The sequence below is a fragment of the Pseudomyrmex gracilis genome, unplaced genomic scaffold, assembly GCF_002006095.1.
Source record: "Pseudomyrmex gracilis isolate BER0280 unplaced genomic scaffold, ASM200609v1 scaffold_143, whole genome shotgun sequence".
In the NCBI taxonomy this organism is placed as follows: Eukaryota; Metazoa; Arthropoda; class Insecta; order Hymenoptera; family Formicidae; genus Pseudomyrmex; species Pseudomyrmex gracilis.
Window position 1 is genome coordinate 43,531 of NW_018020727.1, and position 19,243 is coordinate 62,773.

A 19,243-nucleotide genomic window follows, 5' to 3' on the forward strand; every position below is an offset into this window, starting at 1 on the left:
TAACGAGAAAGCGTTCTGATGAAAACCTCGGGAAATTTTCTCTATCTGGGAATCTCAATTAATTCAATGGAGATAACGATCAGGGAAGTTTTTTTCTTGAAAATGAAGCGCGCACGAAATTACCCCCCTTTCGGGGGGTATAATTCACCGCGGCGGTAATCTTGCAAATTGCGGCGCATTGTATCGCGCATGAAAAAAAAAAATATCTTATCTCCTCGCGACTTATTTTCGCGCGAGAAATCACCCGTTGCGTTTCAGACGCCCTTGGCTTGTTTGTGATAAATCTTCATCGCGCGCATATTTTTTTTATGCCATCTCGATCGCGCACGCAATTGCCGCATTGTTAATATCAAACAAACCCTGTTGCAACGTAACTGCGTACGCGATCACTACACCGCGGCCTTTCTAGATAGGTAAACATCCATTTTATCGTTGCAATCTGATAAGAACGCGCATCATTCTCCTACGCTATGTTGCGATCCTGCAATAAAACGTCTCTGGAATATGTTCCCGCAATTTCTCCGCGCCGCACGAAGACGACGCGTCGTAATCCATTCGTAATAACCCGCCGTTGCATAACGCATTTTCCTATCTCCCGCTCTTGATATCGCGATATTATAAATTTTTACACAGCGCGCGTAAAAAATCGCAAACGCGCGGTAACGGTAATCCGCTTCGAGTCGGACACGGTGTACACACACACACACGCACGCACACGTATATCCACACGCAATTATCATCGATCCGCGATAAAGTCCGCGATGCATCGGGCGGAACCGGGCGGCGCGTTGTGCGCTGCTCGCGTATCGCGATCCGACCGTATCGATCCCTCGAAACGACACACCTGAGGATACGTGGGAAAGTAGAAAAAAAAAAAAATTCATTTCCTGCAACGAGACGAATGCCGAGAGGACGACGCGCATTGTAACGCGCTTCGCATAAGCGAGCGGCGCAAGATAAGAGAGTAACGAGCGCTGCCCAAGGATGTCACGGGCAATTACGTCGAATTATTTATGCGCGGAATCGTTTGTCCGCGTATAAATATATCCCGAAAGAATATATTAACACCGCGACCGGTAATTATTCCGCGCGCGTCCATCAACTCAGCCAATCTCTTATTCCTCTATCATTGAAGAAAGAAAAGAGACATAATCGCGCGCCCTCTCATACGTATATTCGGTTCCGCGAGATAAATAAGATTGCCGAAAAGACAAGTGAGAGTTTGTAGATTTTTAGACACGGAGCGAGTTTTTCGAGACATTTCGCACGGTCGATGTCAACTCCGCGAAGTCCGCTGAAAGTTATGAAAGGGTTGAAAAGTCCCTTCTATTCTTACACATACATATTACATATATATATATATATATATAAAATTGTATATAGATAAATATTTATATCTTTCTTATTTGTGTGTGGATATATGTTATTTATGTAAATAATTTATATATATTATAAATATTTAGATGTATAAAATATATATTTATATAAAGGAAAAAGAGAATTTTCCACCTTTCCAAACTTGTATAATATATTCAGTCAGTCGTTTATCAATTACAAGATGCCGGAGAGAAATTTCCACGTGTGCGGAAAAGGTACGCTACAAACTTATATGCAGATTATTTTTTTTATTACGTTCCCACGCGAATTTCTCCGCCATAACGCAACAATATCGCTGTAAATACTCATCAACGGAATCTCAAACCTCTGAAAACAAACTCTGGTACATACGCGCGGAAAAGTTTATTTTCTTTACACAGAGATGTAATCGCAGTGCGCAATAAAACGACGCGAGAATGTCACCAAAGTTTCTTTTTTTTTTTTTACAACGACTTTATATATCGATGTTATTAAACAATTATATGTCAAATAATACATCGGCATATATGTACTGCGCTGTTTTTCTGCGCCCAAGGTCGTTCTTGCAAAATTTGTTATCGGTTAGCCACGACGATAACTTCTTTCGCGCGAAAACTTCGTACGCAATTGCGCGCCTTCTTATCTCCATATTTGACCGGTCGACTCGTACGATCGATTACATACGTATCGCGTAAGCGACTTGAGAAAAAAACGCCTCTCTCTTCCTATTTTTAGTAATCTTCGTTACGCGCGTGTTATCTATCGGAGCTTATTTATGCGCCTCGGTCGAAAACGATGATGACGTTAAAAGGAATATCGCATCGCGAGCAATACCGTCTTCTTGTCGCTTCTTGTTTTAATACTTTTTATACAGCACGTGTTGCAAAGCTCGTTACACACACAGAAATTGTTACAACACAAAAGAGCAACGCGCGTGTTAAAAATTCTGTCGCCTTCGGTTTCGATAAAAAGAAGTCGCACATCTTTCTATATCGTTGAGAGCAAATCGGCCAGACTAACTGTCTTACCGATAAGTCAATGATCAATCAATGACATTTTCGTTACGTCGCATTTACGTGATTTCCGCTATTTTACGTGCGTTCAGCGAATTAGACGTCGTGACAAAGGCTTCTTCGTTTTTTTTTTTTTTTTTTTTGTTTGACACCGGGGCTTGCGTGTGTTTGTAAAGCTTCCGACAATTGATCCACACACAGCAGTAGCGCGCGAACTGCTACGATAAACGCGATTGATAAGTGTTCGAAAAAATGACGCTTGAATACAGCGAAAGAGAGACATTGTCGTTTTTTGACACGTTTCATTCCTTGGGAGAAACAAAATCGTCGCAGTGCGACAACGCCAAGTAGACGTTCTCGATGAATCCGAGAGAACGCGTCGGCAACACACTTTTGCAAAATGGCCGAAATTTACGACTTCGAGTCGCTTCCTTATACGACCAGATTACGACCCGGTGCAATTTATTTCCAAATCTGAAAAAAATGGCTTGTTTTTTTTTCAAGAAATTTCCGCAGCAACAATGAAGTCATCCATGTGAGCCGTAAACGGTTGTGTATTTTGAAGAGCTCGAGAAAAATCTACGTTCCACCAAAGTCGTACAAGTGCTCTCGAGAGAAGCGCCGCTCAAAGCGGTGTCGAGATAAAAGGCGGCCGTATTGAAAAGAATAAATTTCAACTCGACAAATTGTCGCACATCTTTCAGCGGCAAAATACCAGTCGGCATTCACTCAATACCATCTGATCAATTTAATTACCATTTAATCAATTTGCAACTCGCAAATGCGACTTTTGAAAAAAAATGTTACATGCTTTGTAAAAGAAATATCTTTCAAAGAATTATGACGTTTCTCGTCCCAGTGTGTGTGTGTGTGTATGAATCGACAAAGAGACGTAAAGCAGAAGTGATATTAAAGAAGATCGACCGACGAAGTTTGTACGTTCGGAAGGAGTTCGGTAATGGATTTCACCAGAGAGACGCGAGGCATATCGCGCTGTGGAAGTTGAGCTTATTCAGGATTTCGTCTTTGTATCAAAGCCGGAATCGCGGAGAGATGTTCGAGGAAGTGATTCCTGAGGGTTCGCCGACGAAGCACGCGAAGAGAGGACGGCGAACAAAAATAGAGAGAGAAAACGATGCTCGGGGATTACCGGAGTCTTTGAACACGAATCCAGAAGTCTCGGTTAGAAAATACTTACGCAAAAAAATTGTTCATCGGCATGAAAAGATACGTGAGATAAAATATAATAGAAGAGATGTGTGTGTGCGCGCGCGATTATCGACTTACGTGTGGCAATGCGATGACGATGTTGGCGTTTCCCTCTCCTTTGTAAACTACGTTCTTTGCTGGAAAAGGCGGCAGACTTGTCTCGGACGAATCAAACGACGACTCTCCCTCCGGATTTCCGGTCCTACGGACAGACGACGATTCGGAAGGATGCGCAGCGGCAGCTTCCGAGTGACGTTCCTCATCGGTTTTCATCTTATTCATCGACAAATCTGCAAAGACATTGGTCGTTACAAAAAGACAAATTTATTTATGAAGAAAAACAAAAACAACAAATTATATTTTCTGCAAGGTTTTGTCAAGCGGATAAGTTCGTGTGACGTAACTCGCACCGACTCGCGCGACCGTGCGAGAGACATATCAAAAATCGGTCAAGATTTGCGCAGCCATGACATTTCTTCGACTTTGCCGATCGGCTTTAGCGATCCGAGACGAAAAATTGATCGCTCGCCTCTCTCGGTGAAAGTCGAGCAAAGGCCACGTTTTACATCGTGCGCGCAACGTTTTACATTGCGGAAATTCAAATCGGTCGATTTCGATTCGCTATCGATCGGGAGATTGAGCAATCCGCGCGCGCGCGACACGCTTGTGAATTTCGCAACGGAGATCGCGCGATCCCGAATAGTCGCTCCCGGTATCGACCCACTTTCGATATCTGAAAAACCACCTTTTTTCCACTCTTAGGATCTTACAGGATCAAAACGATCGGCAAGAAGTTTGAGTTGTCGAAGGCGAGTATATATAAAAAATACGCGAGAGTTGAGCAATTCGTTCTTTATTCTTCGGCGCGCAAGTTGGCAGCCATGCTCGAGATTGAAGGCGATGACGTATTATCGCACACGTACAATGCTAATGAAAGGGTCAGCCGTGGCGAACACTTTCTCTCTCGCGCGTTTATATTTACGAAAGATATTTGTGTAAAATAACCGCGCGCGCGTGTATGTATTTACACCTCGGCGCTGCGTTACGTAAGTTCCTTATTCAGTAGTACGAATTTCTCACACTTAGATACCCGCTTTTAAAGCGCGTTCGAAGCGTTTCTGTCGCCCGGTGATGTAATTATCCGCGCTGTCACTGACCACACAATTGCAAGAAACGTCAGTTAAACGCAAAGTTGCAGACATCGACGTAGTCTCTCAACAGAAAATTAAACGCTGAATTTGAAAAGTAATATGTAAAATAGTACAATCTCACTTCGTATTCGACCGTTTCGTATTCGTCAAGAGGAAAATATTGTTTGAGTTTACAGAGTTATCGCAAACCTTCCACAGTAAATTTCAATAACATTATACATCGGTTTATTATTCACCGTTAAGCGACGCTGACTGCGTTCCGATGAGTAAACTTTTCCGTTGTGAATAACAACGCACGACTTTTTTTTTCATAAAACGTTCCTTGAAGTATTTTTTGAAACAATGTGTTTTACAACACGCGTTACAAAAGACAAAGAAATAAACTTTCCAAGAACGTTTGATTGCGCGAAATCGTCCTCGCGTTGTTTTCGCCTCGAGCAAAAATCCTTTAGAGAATTGTATTTTACTTCTTTTTGTCTTGGACACACGTGGTGCGAGCAAAAATGAATAAATTTGTGAAAATATTTTTTTCTCTCGTACTCATTACGCGTAAACGACGTATATTATTGCACGTGTGTTTGTATTGGTCGACAGACAATGTGAATATTACACACAGGACTTGTCAAACACCATCGCGCGTTACGACGCAATAACGCAAAGTGATGTTTGACAAGCCTGCGAAATTATTCTCCAGTGTGAGAAGCCTGCGAACGCGCAATCAAATACTCCGAGCTGTCAAATCTGACGGTCGAACAATTTCTGGAAGAATCGTCGAGCCGCGCGCGGAAAAAGACACCGCCGGTATTGCCGATCGGTCGCGCTTCGTGAACTCATGAGAATTCGCTCGCTCGCTTCTACGTCGCAGATTTTTTTGCTCCACGACTATCATACGATCACAGTCCACTTGCGGCTTGTACACACCATACATAATAGAGACACGAAACGATGAGTCACATACGATGAAGTCATTTATATAGTCAATAAAAAAAGAAAAAACGAACTTTCGGAAGCTTATGAAAACACCTTTCGATTTATTTGCGTGTTTTAACGCGTTTGTTCGAATCAGACAGGACCGAGCGCGATTTCGCAACTGTTTATTCTAAAATTAATTTTGACACGTAATTATGTCGATATATGAGATATATATATTTGATTACTTGCTTTGTTCCTCTGACGTCATTATTTAAAATACACGTGGACAGATTTGACATTTGAATTGGTCGACTCTGAGTCACTGTGTGTCATTTGAGAATATCGATGTGTGTGTGTGCGTGCGCGCGAGAGAGAGAGAGAGAGATTATCGCAAATTACATCCTAACAGCATCTCGATCGCAAAATAAATTACGAGGCGAAGAATCCGGTGATAATCGGCAAAAATTACACACGACGCGAGTGCGTCTCGAAAATACCGTCCGTAGCTTCGCTCAATCCAGTTTGGCCGGAAAAAATCGCACCTTGAACTTTAAACCGACTTTTGTTATTCGCATCTGTTTCGCGTTTTAAAAAATATTCGGAGAAATAAATTCATCGGTCACGGTTTCTACGTGAGAAAGTTCGCTCGATCGAGACGTTGTTTATTCGCGATGTAAACTTTTGTCGACTAAGTGTTTTTTTTTTTTTATTTCCCGTTTCGGTGAAACGTTATTTATAGGCAATTTAGCTTTCGTCGATCAAATGTCTTTTCTCCCCATCACGCGTCGTGCGCTGAACTTGGTCTCGGGACGCGCTAACGTGCCTCCTCCTGATAATTGTCCCTTGTCGTCGGCCGACAGCTACCTTAGAAAAGCCAGTAGCGCGATAATCTCGTTACAAGGCCGGTTATCTCATTATACACGCCTCGTCATAAGCTCAGAAGGATACGTGTTTTAACGCGCGCTCACACACACACACACACACACACGCGCGCGCGCGTCCCGTGACGATGTTCCGCAACGTTACAATGTTCGAGCGCTTATCAGCGAACGACTCGAAACACAAAAGTTGTTTTTTTTCGCGAAAATCGCGACGCGTTGAAACTTTTAGCGTTGCGTCTCGTATAAAATTCCCGATATTAATAGCAGAGATTAGTATATTTGGATAACATTTCGCGCGGCGTCTTTAATAACACTTGTGTGTACGTTCGCGTCTATAAGTGCCCGGCGACCGTTGCCAGCACCGAATCGTCTTATCCATTTTCGCGTAAGGTTAACGACCGGCCGGCTTGCGAAACTCCGAACAGATCAACGGAGGTGGGTTTTGCGCGCACGCATACACACACACACATACACACACAACGACCGGGATGCACCGGCGTAATTGGAAACGCCGCGTTTAATGTCCGCGGGCGGACCAAACTTCCCGGGGACTATAAAGCGGCCGTGTTCGCCGGGCCGATTAACCAGTAAGTACCCGGGCGAGCTAATTAAAACTTTTCAATTTTGCCGGTGTGTAACACACAGAACTATAGCGCGTGAAGTATAAGTTTGCGATAAATATATCCCCTTCCGTAATGTATAAATAAACCGGAGACTCGCTGCTGTAATCTTCTTGTGAAAAAAAAAAAAAAACCTCGGCGCAATGCTCACAACAAATAGTCCGTCGAATCGATATCCGGAAATTTTGAAATGCTCGAGAGTGGCTCTACTCTCTTCGGTTCTAATCCCGAAGAGAGACGACGATCGTCTGGAGTGGCTGGCGAACTCGGCAATTTTGCCGAGCGCGCGCGCGCGTTCTCTGACGGTGCGCAAGAAAACGACGACGTTGCGGGACGGAGTGCACTCGACGTAGGACAATGCGCCGCGTCCCACGAGGCAGGGAAAATGCGACGGGAAAAAGAAAGAAAGAAAGAAAAAAAAAAGCGGCGGCGGCGGCGGCTCGTTGTTCGATGATAAGAGGCGGAGCGTGTGACCGAACTGAGGAGGAAAAGAAAAGCGGGGATCGAACGCGCGCGGACAAGAAAGAAAGACCTTGTTCTCTTCGCCGCGCCAATCGATAAGCGCAATTAAGACGCGCCTTTGAAATGAGCGAAACAGCGAGAATGAGAATCCGCGCCGACGAGAGCAGAGACTCGCAAAAAAGGTTCTTTGACGAGCGCGCTCGAGAAACGCTCTTCTTGTTCGAAAAACTGTAACTTCGACGGTCGGTGAAACAATAAGAGGCAAACGTCTGTCTGTCTGCGCCGAACCGAAGCTGGTAAGCACCCGGGATCGCGCGACGCCATCCTTTCGCCCGCGGTGATAGTCCGCGATCTTCTAATGACTCAGAAGATCGCGACGACGTTCACCGACACAACGTGTCGCGCTTCGAGCTCGCAAATTAGTCAACCGGCGATCTTTCCAGAGCATTACGCAATGTTGTCGAATGGTGTTGCGGTTGGCAAAAAAACCTAAGTAGTCTCGATGAAGAACTAGCTCTCTCGGTGAACAAGTTGCGCGGAAAGAAGATTGACAGAGGAGAATAGGGCGGGAAAGACAGACGGTTCGAGTAGAAAGAAAAGAGAGAGAGAGAGAAGCGGAGGAAGAGAAGTTCGCGCTGTACAGAATCAGCAATTCTAACCTACAAGAAGGCCGCTTCAACCAACGAGCGGGCCAAGCGACGTCAGGGAGCAACAACCGACGTTGACCTCCACGACAACCATCATCAGTGACTGGCGGTGGCGACGATTCCCTACTCCGACGGCTGGCTGGCTCTTCCTCGAGCGCAATAATTCCTTGTCGTTTCGCACGCTCCGATTTCTTCGTCATCTCTCTCCTATCTGTCCCACATCGTGTCGAGCAAAGGCCCCGAGAAACCTTAAGAATTCCCGATCGGGTTGTTGAACCAAGTCGCGCGCTCGAACGCGACGACGACCGGCACGTATTGCGAAACTGCAACGCGCGCCCTTTAGGCGGTCCATTAACGTTTTCCCATCCTACAGAATGTACATGTATAAGAAAATCGTGACGGATGTGGAGAAAGAGAGAGAGTAGCTTCACAGTGAGTTCAATGTGCACATCTGACCTGCAAAATCATCGACTGTTCAATTCAAGTGATACGAACAGATTGCGGCAACTCCAGCGATCTCAGCTCAAATTTATTCGCCAATCGTCCTCGTTGCGACAATGCGATTAGATCGACGACTAACGATCGGCAATTATTGTTGGGCAAATAGCGTCAATTAGCTTCGCGTCTAATTCTCCTTTTCTTTTTTTTCTAATTTCAGTAGCGAAACACGCACAATATCAGTTTGTCACTCACTGGTTACCTTCTAAATCAGGTTTATTTTAGGATCGGTATCGATCTAAATAAGTAAATCGATAGGAAAGAGCGATTTATCTTTCACTGTGCGGCGAGATCAACACCGCCAGGCCGGTTCGCTGATAACAAAATGGGGTCGGTAAGTTACTAAATACGAAACGAGACACATTTGTGAACGTTCCGACTGATATTTGACTCGAGTGATTAAGAAACGCGACTTGGACAATAATGACTCGACAATAACTCCTCGGCTAACGCAATAATAAGGTGAAACCAAGGGCCTCTGCGAGCAAAACAAACACGCGAATCCTCGGGCGAAAATATTGTTAAAATTTCTAATAAATTGTACGTTTTGTCTTGGTACTAGAGTAGTTTTTGCACACAGTAATAAATAAATAAATAAAATAAAATAAAAACTTGCAAGATTATTTAACGCTCAACTTCGTTCTATATGACCTTTCGATATTGATTGGACGTACAAGAGAGAGAGAGAAAACCTATTATTTCATTAATAAGAGACTAATTGCTATCTTTTAAACGTTTAATTGTTACTTCGAGTGTCACCAAAATGTCGCTCGATTAATTAACCGTCAAAAGTAATATTCTATTGCGTTCGATTCTCTCTGCATGATGAATATTCTTTTTCCATTCGCTATGCGATAAGTAGTTTGATAAGACTATTCTTATCGACTCGTTCGCAGAATGTTTGGCAGTAGTATTTCAGCAACAAGAGATAACTCTTTCTCTCTCTCTTTCTCCCACCTGAGAGGAGAGGCAGTGATTCACAACGGAGCTACGTGTTCGCTCAAATTATCCCCCGAGCGCGCTTCCAAGAACGAAGATTGCGTCGAGCATTTCGGAGCACGATCGAAGGAGCATTTCTCTCACGAGTTGTTCTCTCGTCTCTTATGTATCGAGGAAAAACGAGAATTACGCTTACCACTTACATTTCCTTTCGCGAGTGTGTGTTTTGCTTTGCGTAAATGCAAATCAACTCGCGCGCTCTGCCTTCGGAATCACACATCGTCAATGTGTGTTGTCCATATTCAGCGCTCGCTGTTCTTAAAATCAACGTACGTCGCGTACGTGATGTTTGATTTTTTTTTTTTTTTTTTTTAATGAAATTTATTTAGCAAACACGCAGAGATATGACGCGACTAAACACCTCGAATAATTCTAGGAAGTTGGCGCAAACGGTTGTTTAAATCTCTTGATTAAATATTCACGTGTTTGCGAAAGCTTATTGCGCGCTCCGTCAATACTTTCGCGTATACACGAATCGAAACGAGTGTAGAAAGTTTAAAAGTTGACTTATCTGAAAAACGTCGCTCTCGTTAATATTCACAGCCAATTACGCTAATGCGCAAATTAGTGCGAAAAAAAAAACTTCCACGTATATATTTTTTTCTAGATTGCAACAAAACTAATTGTTGCAAACAACGCTCAGCGTGATGATGACGACGACGACGACGATGATCGGGATAATGTGGGTAGCGAAGTGACTGACAAAACACACGTATTTTTTTCTTATATTCATGAAATTTTCATAAGCACGAGGCCTTTTGTTTTTATTATCTCTGTACAAAAACAGTCGAAAAAATTATAGATTTTCTTTGTTAAAGATTTAATTTTTTTACTGGAATTCACGGCATATATGTACAAGCGGGAAATAATAGCCATCATGTAAACCTAAAAACTAAATATAATTATACACTGATATAATATAGATATAATATATATATAATCCATTATTAATTAATAGTAAACCCCTACAGAGTCTACAGATTTTCGAGTATAATGTGTATGTGTCTATGTAATGTGTATGTGTGTACAAAGAGTGTGTATAATGTAGTATGTTTGTGTCGCGCGTACAATGTGTGTTCTACGACTTGGGTGTGTATATGTGGTAAGTGTCTCATGTGTTTGTGTGTATGTTTGTTACTCGTGAACATGCGTGTAGACTTGTAAAGCGAATTTTATACAGAAAATTCATATCGAGTGGCGTCTCGCTCGCAGTCAACGCGTAGAAACGATTGGATCTTTTTGTTGGTTTGTTCTTTTTTTTTCAGTTTTTTATTTTTATTTTTTCGCGCTCTCCTTTCGTTCTCCCCGCACAGTTGCATCAGAGCTGGCAGGTTTGCCGAATTCGGATCTCTCTCTCTCTCTCTCTTTTTTATTCGATGTGCAGTCCGCGAAAATGCCGAATAAAATTTATATTCATCATATGTTTATATATATATATATTATCGATATTGAATAAATAATTCGTCATCACAATTTTATATGTGTAATTTTTGTACAAATTTATTTTTTTATTATTATTATTACACAAGGGGTACCCGCGGATTTTCCGAATTGAGTAATCCTGCCAGATCGCCCTATCACGCTCTCTTTTTTTCTCTCTTTTACATTCAATTTCTTCCATGCAGCTTTTATTTTTTCACATCATCTTCCTCTCTCTCTCTCTCTCGCTCTCGTAACACATCCTTCAATCTCCCGCTGCATTCGCGCTGTTATCTCACTCTCACACAATCCCACCCTCATCTCCGGATGATCCACGATAAACGAAAAAAAAAAAGCAATTGTTTTGTTTCCGAAGAAAGAAAAAGTAACTCGACAAAGAACCGGCCCTTGAGGTTTCGTTTTTCTCTCGCGAGTCTTCCTTATATGCACGGCTTGGAAGAGGAAGAAAAATCCCGGAAAAAACATAAAAAAATGGTACGTGCAATCGATACCGCGACTGCGATCACGATGAAAGATATACGAGCGTGACACGATACGTTCGATTTCCTGAAAACGGACTTTACACCAGAAGATTTATCGATAACGATTACCCGACTACGATTTAATTCAATCATGCAAATTAAAGACTGACGCAACAATAATAATTTCGCAACAAACACAAGGTGCAAACTTGGAAAAAAATATCGCACGTTATTTTTTCTTTCTCGCTCTCTCGACACAACAAATCGCAATCAAGTTTTGCGTCAGTTGACTCCAACCGTGACCCAATGGATTTTTTTGTCTTATATCGCGCGTCACCGAAGTGTATTAAAAGCAAAAAAAAAAGTAAAGAAACATTATTGACTACGATAAATGCTGACTAACGTTGACATCGATGATACTAAAAGACGAGAAAAGTGTCTCCTTTATCGCGACAATCTTTTTAACGAGATATGTCAACGCTCCAGCGTCACCTGATCGAGCACGTTGCCACGTCAGTAACACTATTGCGACTCGAGTAATTATCTGTAATTGCACGTTGTCTCGGAAAAAAAGTTACAACGATGTTGAAAAACACACGCCACACCGTGTGTGTTTTCTTCGAGCGAAATCGCGGAAAAGTCGCTCGGAGATCAATTTTTCCAGAATATTTTTAGACAAATTTCATTGCGCGAACTGCAAGATTTCCCTTCCCCTCCTGCCACGCTATATATCGCTCCTAAATCTCGCGCGCGCGAGATCACACACACACACACACGCGCGCCCTCTCCTACACCTACGTCACACGCGCGATCTCTCTTTCATAAACTTTCTCTCCATCGCTCGCTCTCGGACCGAATCATGCCTCTTTTTTTTTTTATATAATTTATCTTGATTTTGTCTCGTTTTATTTAAAAAAATACTGAATTAGTAACCAAGCTAAAATCACAGACTTGCTGGCGCATTATTCCAGCGGGTTTGTACAAATTCTTCCTGAAGATTTCTATATATATATATATATATATATAAATATATATATATATATGTATGTATAATTACAAGATGTATATATATATATGTATATAAGTATATGTATAACACATGCGCGTATATATATTAATTACAATTGATTCGCGAAGTAAATGCTCGCATTCCTTTTATCTCACTCTCCATTCTTCTCTCTTTCACTTTCTCTCATCTTTTCGCACTCTCTCTCTCTCCTCTCTTTCTCACTCACTCACTCTCACACTCACTCTCTCTCTCTCTCCCTTAAGCGCTTGTGAATACTTTTAATCTCGTCTACGTGTTTGTGTGAGAACGGATGTACGACACAAGTGTTTACGCGAATATAGTCTTCTCTAACGAGCGCGCCCTTCTCGATCCCGCGTTCAGACAAAAGACCGCGAAAACTACATTACCAAAACAAAAAAATCAAGAAGCAAAGGGAAAAAGGAACGTGTTTCTTCATGTCAGCGAAACATCCTCGCGGAACGACAGCGGTGGTGGTGAGAGAGATCTCGCCGTCGCCCGGCTCTCTCATACTTTCTCTTCGGCCTCATCGCGCACTACTTTCGACAGATAATCAAAGATCGCATGGTGCATACGCTCTACGGTCGTACGGACAATCGATATACATATTTATATATATAAGTATGTATATATATATATATATATATAAATACAAATATACGGTATGTTCGCTTCACTCCGGATACGTTAGAAACGAAAATGATACATTCTCTCTACGAATCATCTACGTCTTCGGCGACGCTATGTATAGTAAAGCGATGATTGCCTTCGGTTCTGACGTCCAAAACGAAAAGTTGATTTTTTCATTTATCGATCTATTATTCATCAATTACGACGGTGAAAACACGTGGTTACTGTACGACGGAACACATGCGCCTCCTCTCTCTTCACGGCTGTAAAACGTCAAAACCGAAGTATCGAGAAGTTTATTACAAATGAGGTGAGGATGGTTTTTTTGTTCTCGTCTGCTTTTCGCAAGGGCGTCTCAGCGGTTTTAAACGAATCGTCGCGCCTCGTGACCAGATTTCATTGCACAATTCACGTCCCTGTGAAAACTTAAATTTTGTTTTTCAATAAAAAAAATCCACGAGTAGGCAGACAAGAGAAAACAACGCAAACGTTCGCGATCGTATAGAATGCAAAGTGCCGAAATTTTCGAAGCGCTTGACAACAAATGAAAAGCAACGACTCGATTAAAAGCGCAAGACGCGCGCGTGCGCGCGCGAACGTCCGTGGATAAAATTTGTATGTGTATGTGTGTATATACGTTATAATACATATATGTACCATTTTTATGTATGTCGGTATGTAAAGCGCACACGCACCGCTCGTGTTTTTTTTTAGGTCGTGTTTTTCGGTACATATGGAGATTGCTTATATTGTCTCGCTATTCTTAGTATAATCACAGACATGGTTTCTTCTATAATTGCTACGTACAGAACCTTTTTTTCACATTCTTTCTCTTCCTTTCGAACTGTTCATTCGATCTTTCGCAAGCGTTCGTTCCTCTATCGTGCAGAAACTCTCATATTTTCACGCTCGGAAAACAAATTCGACGGAAATCTTCAGAAATATGACGAAACCTTCAATCTGAATTTTGTGTGTAAAAAAAAAGATCAAAAATCGAGAAATTGTTCGTAGGGCGGATTTTGTTTGTTCGCTACGTCCTCGATCGTGATGTCGCAAAAAGTAACGGTAATTGAAACAAATCTCGACGAGCACGAAGCGGACACGTGACTAATCGAGCGGACTCGATTATTATTGTTTGAGCGAATATACCGGGTGATCGCAGCATACACGCGTTCAATCTCTTTCTCTCTCTCTCTCTCTCTCTCAATCGTTCACACACACACACACACACGTTCTCTCTCTCTCTCTTTCTTACACACGCACACAAAATTATTCACGACTACTCTCGAAAAATATCCGTGAAACATACCAATTATAACGCTACACTATCGAGCGATATACACTTTCCGAGACTTGAACTCTCCATAATGAGACCGTCCGTCGTGCGCCTTCTCTCCCGTGGATAAAATCACATTTAAATTCTATACACTGTCGCGCGTTTTCTTTCTTGCTTTCTTCTTCAATTTTTCCTCACACGCAAAAGATAATATACAATTCGTCGGGTTTCGTGTACAGGCCCGGGGACGAACGACGCGATTTTGCTTCGCCCACTTCTCATCCTCGTCGCCGCGCGTGTACATACGGTGTACTCTACATATACATAACGTCTATATATATTTATATATATATATCTATGTACATAAAAATTCGCGCACTTTCGTGAAATTTGTACGTGTATTATGTCTGCGTGTGAAATGAATACGTGTGTGTGTGTGTGTGTGTGTGTCGTTAAAATGTACGCAAAAAACTTCCACTTTGAGATTTCTACCGTCGAGAATTGCTACCGAAAAACTGTGAAATTCGTGAGATTTTCCCTCGAGAGCCGCTCTCGAAAAAATAGAAGGTTTCGCGCAAAAGTATTAAATTTTGTACCTTCGTTAGCGCGCAAGAATCTCGCGATTCGACATGAGATATACATACATATACATATATATATCGATTTTTCCAGAAAATCGAAATTCCACAAAATTTACACAAATACGTCGCGTATTATTTACGTTAACGAAGGACAAACTCTGATAAATCAACACTGATACGATTTCGGTCTTTTATTTTCGTGTTAACGTGTATTACCGTGTGTGTACGTGTTGTGTGTGTGTGTTTCTGCGTGTGAAGCTCGGTGGTAAAATCTGTACTGACAGTGCGAGGTTTCGAAAAAGTTCTACATTCGATAATTTGTGACTTTCAATTTTAAGAACGTGCCGCCGACGGGGCAAACTGCACAGAAACGAAATACGTTTATTACAAAAATTGAAGTCGCGTATTTAAACAACTTCCGACACGTGTAATGAATTTTTACTTATTTCATCTGCGAACCCTAGATATCACTCAACGAAATGGAATAGAATTATGTGGGAGAAGAGATGCCGACACACTTGTCCGTGTGCCAAAAATTATTTACGACCAATTGTAACGTGCGGTGTTTTGGCTTCATCACGCGTCTGAACATGCTTGCAAACACCTGCCAATCGTACGAACCTTAACTCGAAATCCGAAGTGACGAAGTACGTGGAAGAAAGACGCTGATCGTTGAGGGAAATGCGAGAGACAAAGAGGTTTGTGTTCTGTGTGTGCGTGTGTGTATGTCTGATGTGTGTGTGTACATGTGTAAACACGGTTTTCTTTACTTCCTCGGGAACGTAATATACGGAGGGGCGATGAGGCTGGCTGGTCTTCGTTGTTCCTCCCTCGCGTGGCGGCTGTTGTCACGGGAGACATACTCGGAGGTTTACGCGGGTGGAGGAGGTGCTTGAGATCAATTAGTCGGCTGCTGCGAGATCTTTCGCTCCTTTATTCTTCCTGGCGACGGATGTACCGCCGCTCTTTTCCGGCGTGAACTCGCTGATGGCAGAGCGAGCGACGAGATGATTCTCGAACCGAACAGACTCGAAGAAAATTGACTAGTCCGCGCTTCTTCTTCTTCCGGATCATCCTTGTTGTTTCGTCTTATTCGTTCGCGTTCCGGTAGTTGCGTGACCAAGTCGCGCTTGGACTAGTCGAAAACGTGTGCTCGTCTTCGAGAATCGGGAAAAAGCGCGAGAATGGACTAGACGATCGCTCGAGACGACCGACGCAAGTGAAAAATGGACTCTCGCGCTCCCGAAAGTTGGACTCTCCCTGGCGAGAAACTCGTTTCGAAGAGGGCGGTTTGTTGAAATCATCGTTCTCGGGAATCGGATGACAAAATCCCCCGTTTTTTGTTCAAGGAGACGGAAAGAGAGACGGAAGATACGGCGACAAAGAGACCGTAGCTTGAGACTCACAGTGCACCGAAAGGAAAAAAGGAAAAGAAAAAAAAGGATAATAGAAAAGAAGAGAAGAGAAGAGAAACGCAATGGGGGGAGGAAGTGGACGCGTTTCGGGGGGGGTCACGAAAAAGTTGAGCGCTCACGGACCTGCTCGGTCCGCGACGTCACGACGCGTTGGAGGATATCACATATCACGACGAGATGCACGTGCGTTATTTTAAACGTTTACTTCGAGAGCGTGGACGCGAAGAAGCGGACTGGGGGCCCGCCGACAATTCAGCTGGAGACGAACGCCGCGATCTGCTCGCTGAACTGCGTGTGCTCCAACAGCAGAGAGTCTTTGCAGCTCTCGAACTGCTGCTGCTGCTGCTGCTGCGGAAGCGTCGACGACGTCTGCTGCTGCGTCGGATGATGATGTTGATGTTGTAGATGATGCTGTTGCTGAGAGATCTCTTCCGGATTTTCGGGTTCGGTGCGTTCGTACAACACGCAGATGGAGCCGTTCTCGCCGATCCTGTACGACACCTCCGACGGGTCGATCCACATGGTGAGCTCGCTCGGGAACAGGCTATGAAGTACCGTCGGCAGCAGACCGACGTTCGCGCCGGCCTGAGCGATCACTGGATCCATTTTACCGTTGATGCGTATACAACGATAACCGGAACCTCGATTCGGCCGGTCCGGAAACCAGTGATCCCGGTAACGGTGGCGCAGCACCTCCGTCAGGGATGACTTGAACATCTCCAGTTGCCGTTCCGACAGCTGTCCCGACAGCTGTCCCGCCTGCAGGCGCAGCAAGTGCACCAGAAAATCCGCCGCCGACACAATTTCCAGTCTCATGATCGGTGAAGACCCAGGGCGAAGTTGATTGAAACGATGATGGATCAAGGACAAAACGCTACGGTGGGATACGCGCGATTGGAGTCACGCAGCCGACGACGTACTCCGTCTTGAATACGCAGTCTTTATTTTCTCTTCTCGTCACTCCCTCCTCGCTGCTTGTTGCGACCCAAGGCCCCGGAGCCCTGAAAGCGCTCCAACGTCCTTTTGTGTGTTCCACAATGCGAACGCGATCTCGAAGATACGCGCGTGTCACGGGTCACGACACGGCGACGAGTAGGTCCAACGGCGTTGATGATGCCGAGGGAAGCGGACACTGCCAGTCAGCACAAAATGGCGTCGTCGCCACGTCGCTGCGTAGCACTCTACAGCACTCGTCGAACGTCGTCGACCCTCCAGCGCGACGAGCTTTAACCACCGTTGGGTCCCTCGAGGATTCCCCGTCGACGGCGATGCGACCCGGCGCACAGTTACAGGTGTACGCGAGGATCGATTTCCCTCGGAGCGAAGCGTCGGCGCGTCCTTTCTCAAACGCTTCTCTTCTCTCTTCGTTTGCTGCGAAACACCTCGGCTGCTCTCACGTTCGTTCGTTCGTAGTCGTCGCGTCGTCTCGTCGCACTCCGTTTCGCACCGATTCTGATTTCTGACAAATTTACACGCGATTTTTCCGACCGATCAGACTCGCCGATTGTTCGCGATTTTTTGGATTTTCCCGATCAAAAACCTTCCTTCGAAGTCTCTCTCTTTCTCTTCTCAAAACAACGCGTCTTGACAAATTATTTTCTCGCGATTCTCGATATCCGAACAGTTTTACGATCCTTTTCGTTCCTTCTCTTTCTTTCTCGACCGATCCAACTCGCGGAACTCCCGCACACAACGACTACCAACAACTTTCTAATGGCAGCGTACGTGACAACGGATGAGGTAGCCTCGTCTCTTTGTTCGGCTGACGCCGGATGGGGGATTAGTACTCCGCCGCTGTCCAATCGCGCTACGACGGCGCCCACCGCGACGCCTCGTCACGTGATCGCGCTCTGCGCGTTGCGTTTGCGCGGCGGCCGCAGCTGCGTTCCGAATAGGGGTCGTCTGCGTGCGCCAGTGACGCTCAAATTAAGCATCGATCCCTCGAACGCGACGTCGGCCGCGCGAGAGAATCGACATTTCGAGCGTGCACCCGCCGCTTGTTGTGAGAGAGAGCGCGTTACATCTACTTAAACACAATGTATGTACATAATTTATAATCACATTGTGCATGCAAAATAATTTCTTTTGAACGATATTGTTGTCGCCAGTCGTGTAAGGACACGATCCCAATACTTGGTTGCGAATTCGTTTTTTTTGTCGGTATCTCAGTTCTCTCTTCTCTGCGGTGTGTGTACGTATTGTGTAAAGGTACAATATTTTTATATTTTTCTGCTTCGAAACAAAAATTTGTAAATTTGAGATATATATATAAGGTGTTCTAAAAATATTAGATGTTCTTTTTATAGCTAACTTTTTATTCAAGACGCAGTGCATAAATTCATTTTGAATAAAAAGTTTGGATTAGAGCGTGGAATTGCCATCGATTGTGACTCCAAATATACACTCGAGCTAAATTACATGTAATATCTCTCTTTCTTTCTGGATATATAAATTTTCCTCTAACAGTCTTCGAACTTGTGTCTTTGCAAATGAAAAGTAATTTGTCGTTAATTACTCGTCGATGTGATGTTGTTAAATACTGTTTAGTACTCGAAATTTCTGTGAATAAAAGATATTAATCCAAAGCCTACCCCGAGGGATAGCGCGCCTCGTCCGCTTTTACGGCTTACGAATCCGAAACCAAGTTGGGTCTTATTCTCTGTCA

General features: G+C 43.7%; 2 protein-coding genes across 5 annotated transcripts in view; both read right to left on the bottom strand.

Moving 5' to 3' along the window:
- LOC109857105 (inositol-pentakisphosphate 2-kinase) overlaps positions 1-19,243 on the bottom strand; it is a 73,546-nt gene that overhangs the window by 17,310 nt on the left and 36,993 nt on the right. For 2 of the 4 annotated variants that reach the window (XM_020433093.1, XM_020433089.1), the window contains exon 3: positions 3,657-3,868. In XM_020433093.1, coding sequence (XP_020288682.1) covers positions 3,657-3,860 — 204 coding nt within the window. In that variant the 5' untranslated portion in view covers positions 3,861-3,868. Of the gene's footprint in view, positions 1-3,656; positions 3,869-7,293; positions 7,395-8,263; positions 8,855-19,243 lie in introns of those variants that run through there. The other 2 variants (XM_020433090.1, XM_020433092.1) reach the window with 2 other exon arrangements.
- LOC109857106 (protein BTG2-like) lies at positions 11,002-18,348 on the bottom strand. The gene has a single exon (XM_020433096.1). It carries the CDS (start codon positions 17,392-17,394, stop codon positions 16,831-16,833), a length of 564 nt encoding a protein of 187 aa, XP_020288685.1. The 5' UTR covers positions 17,395-18,348; the 3' UTR covers positions 11,002-16,830.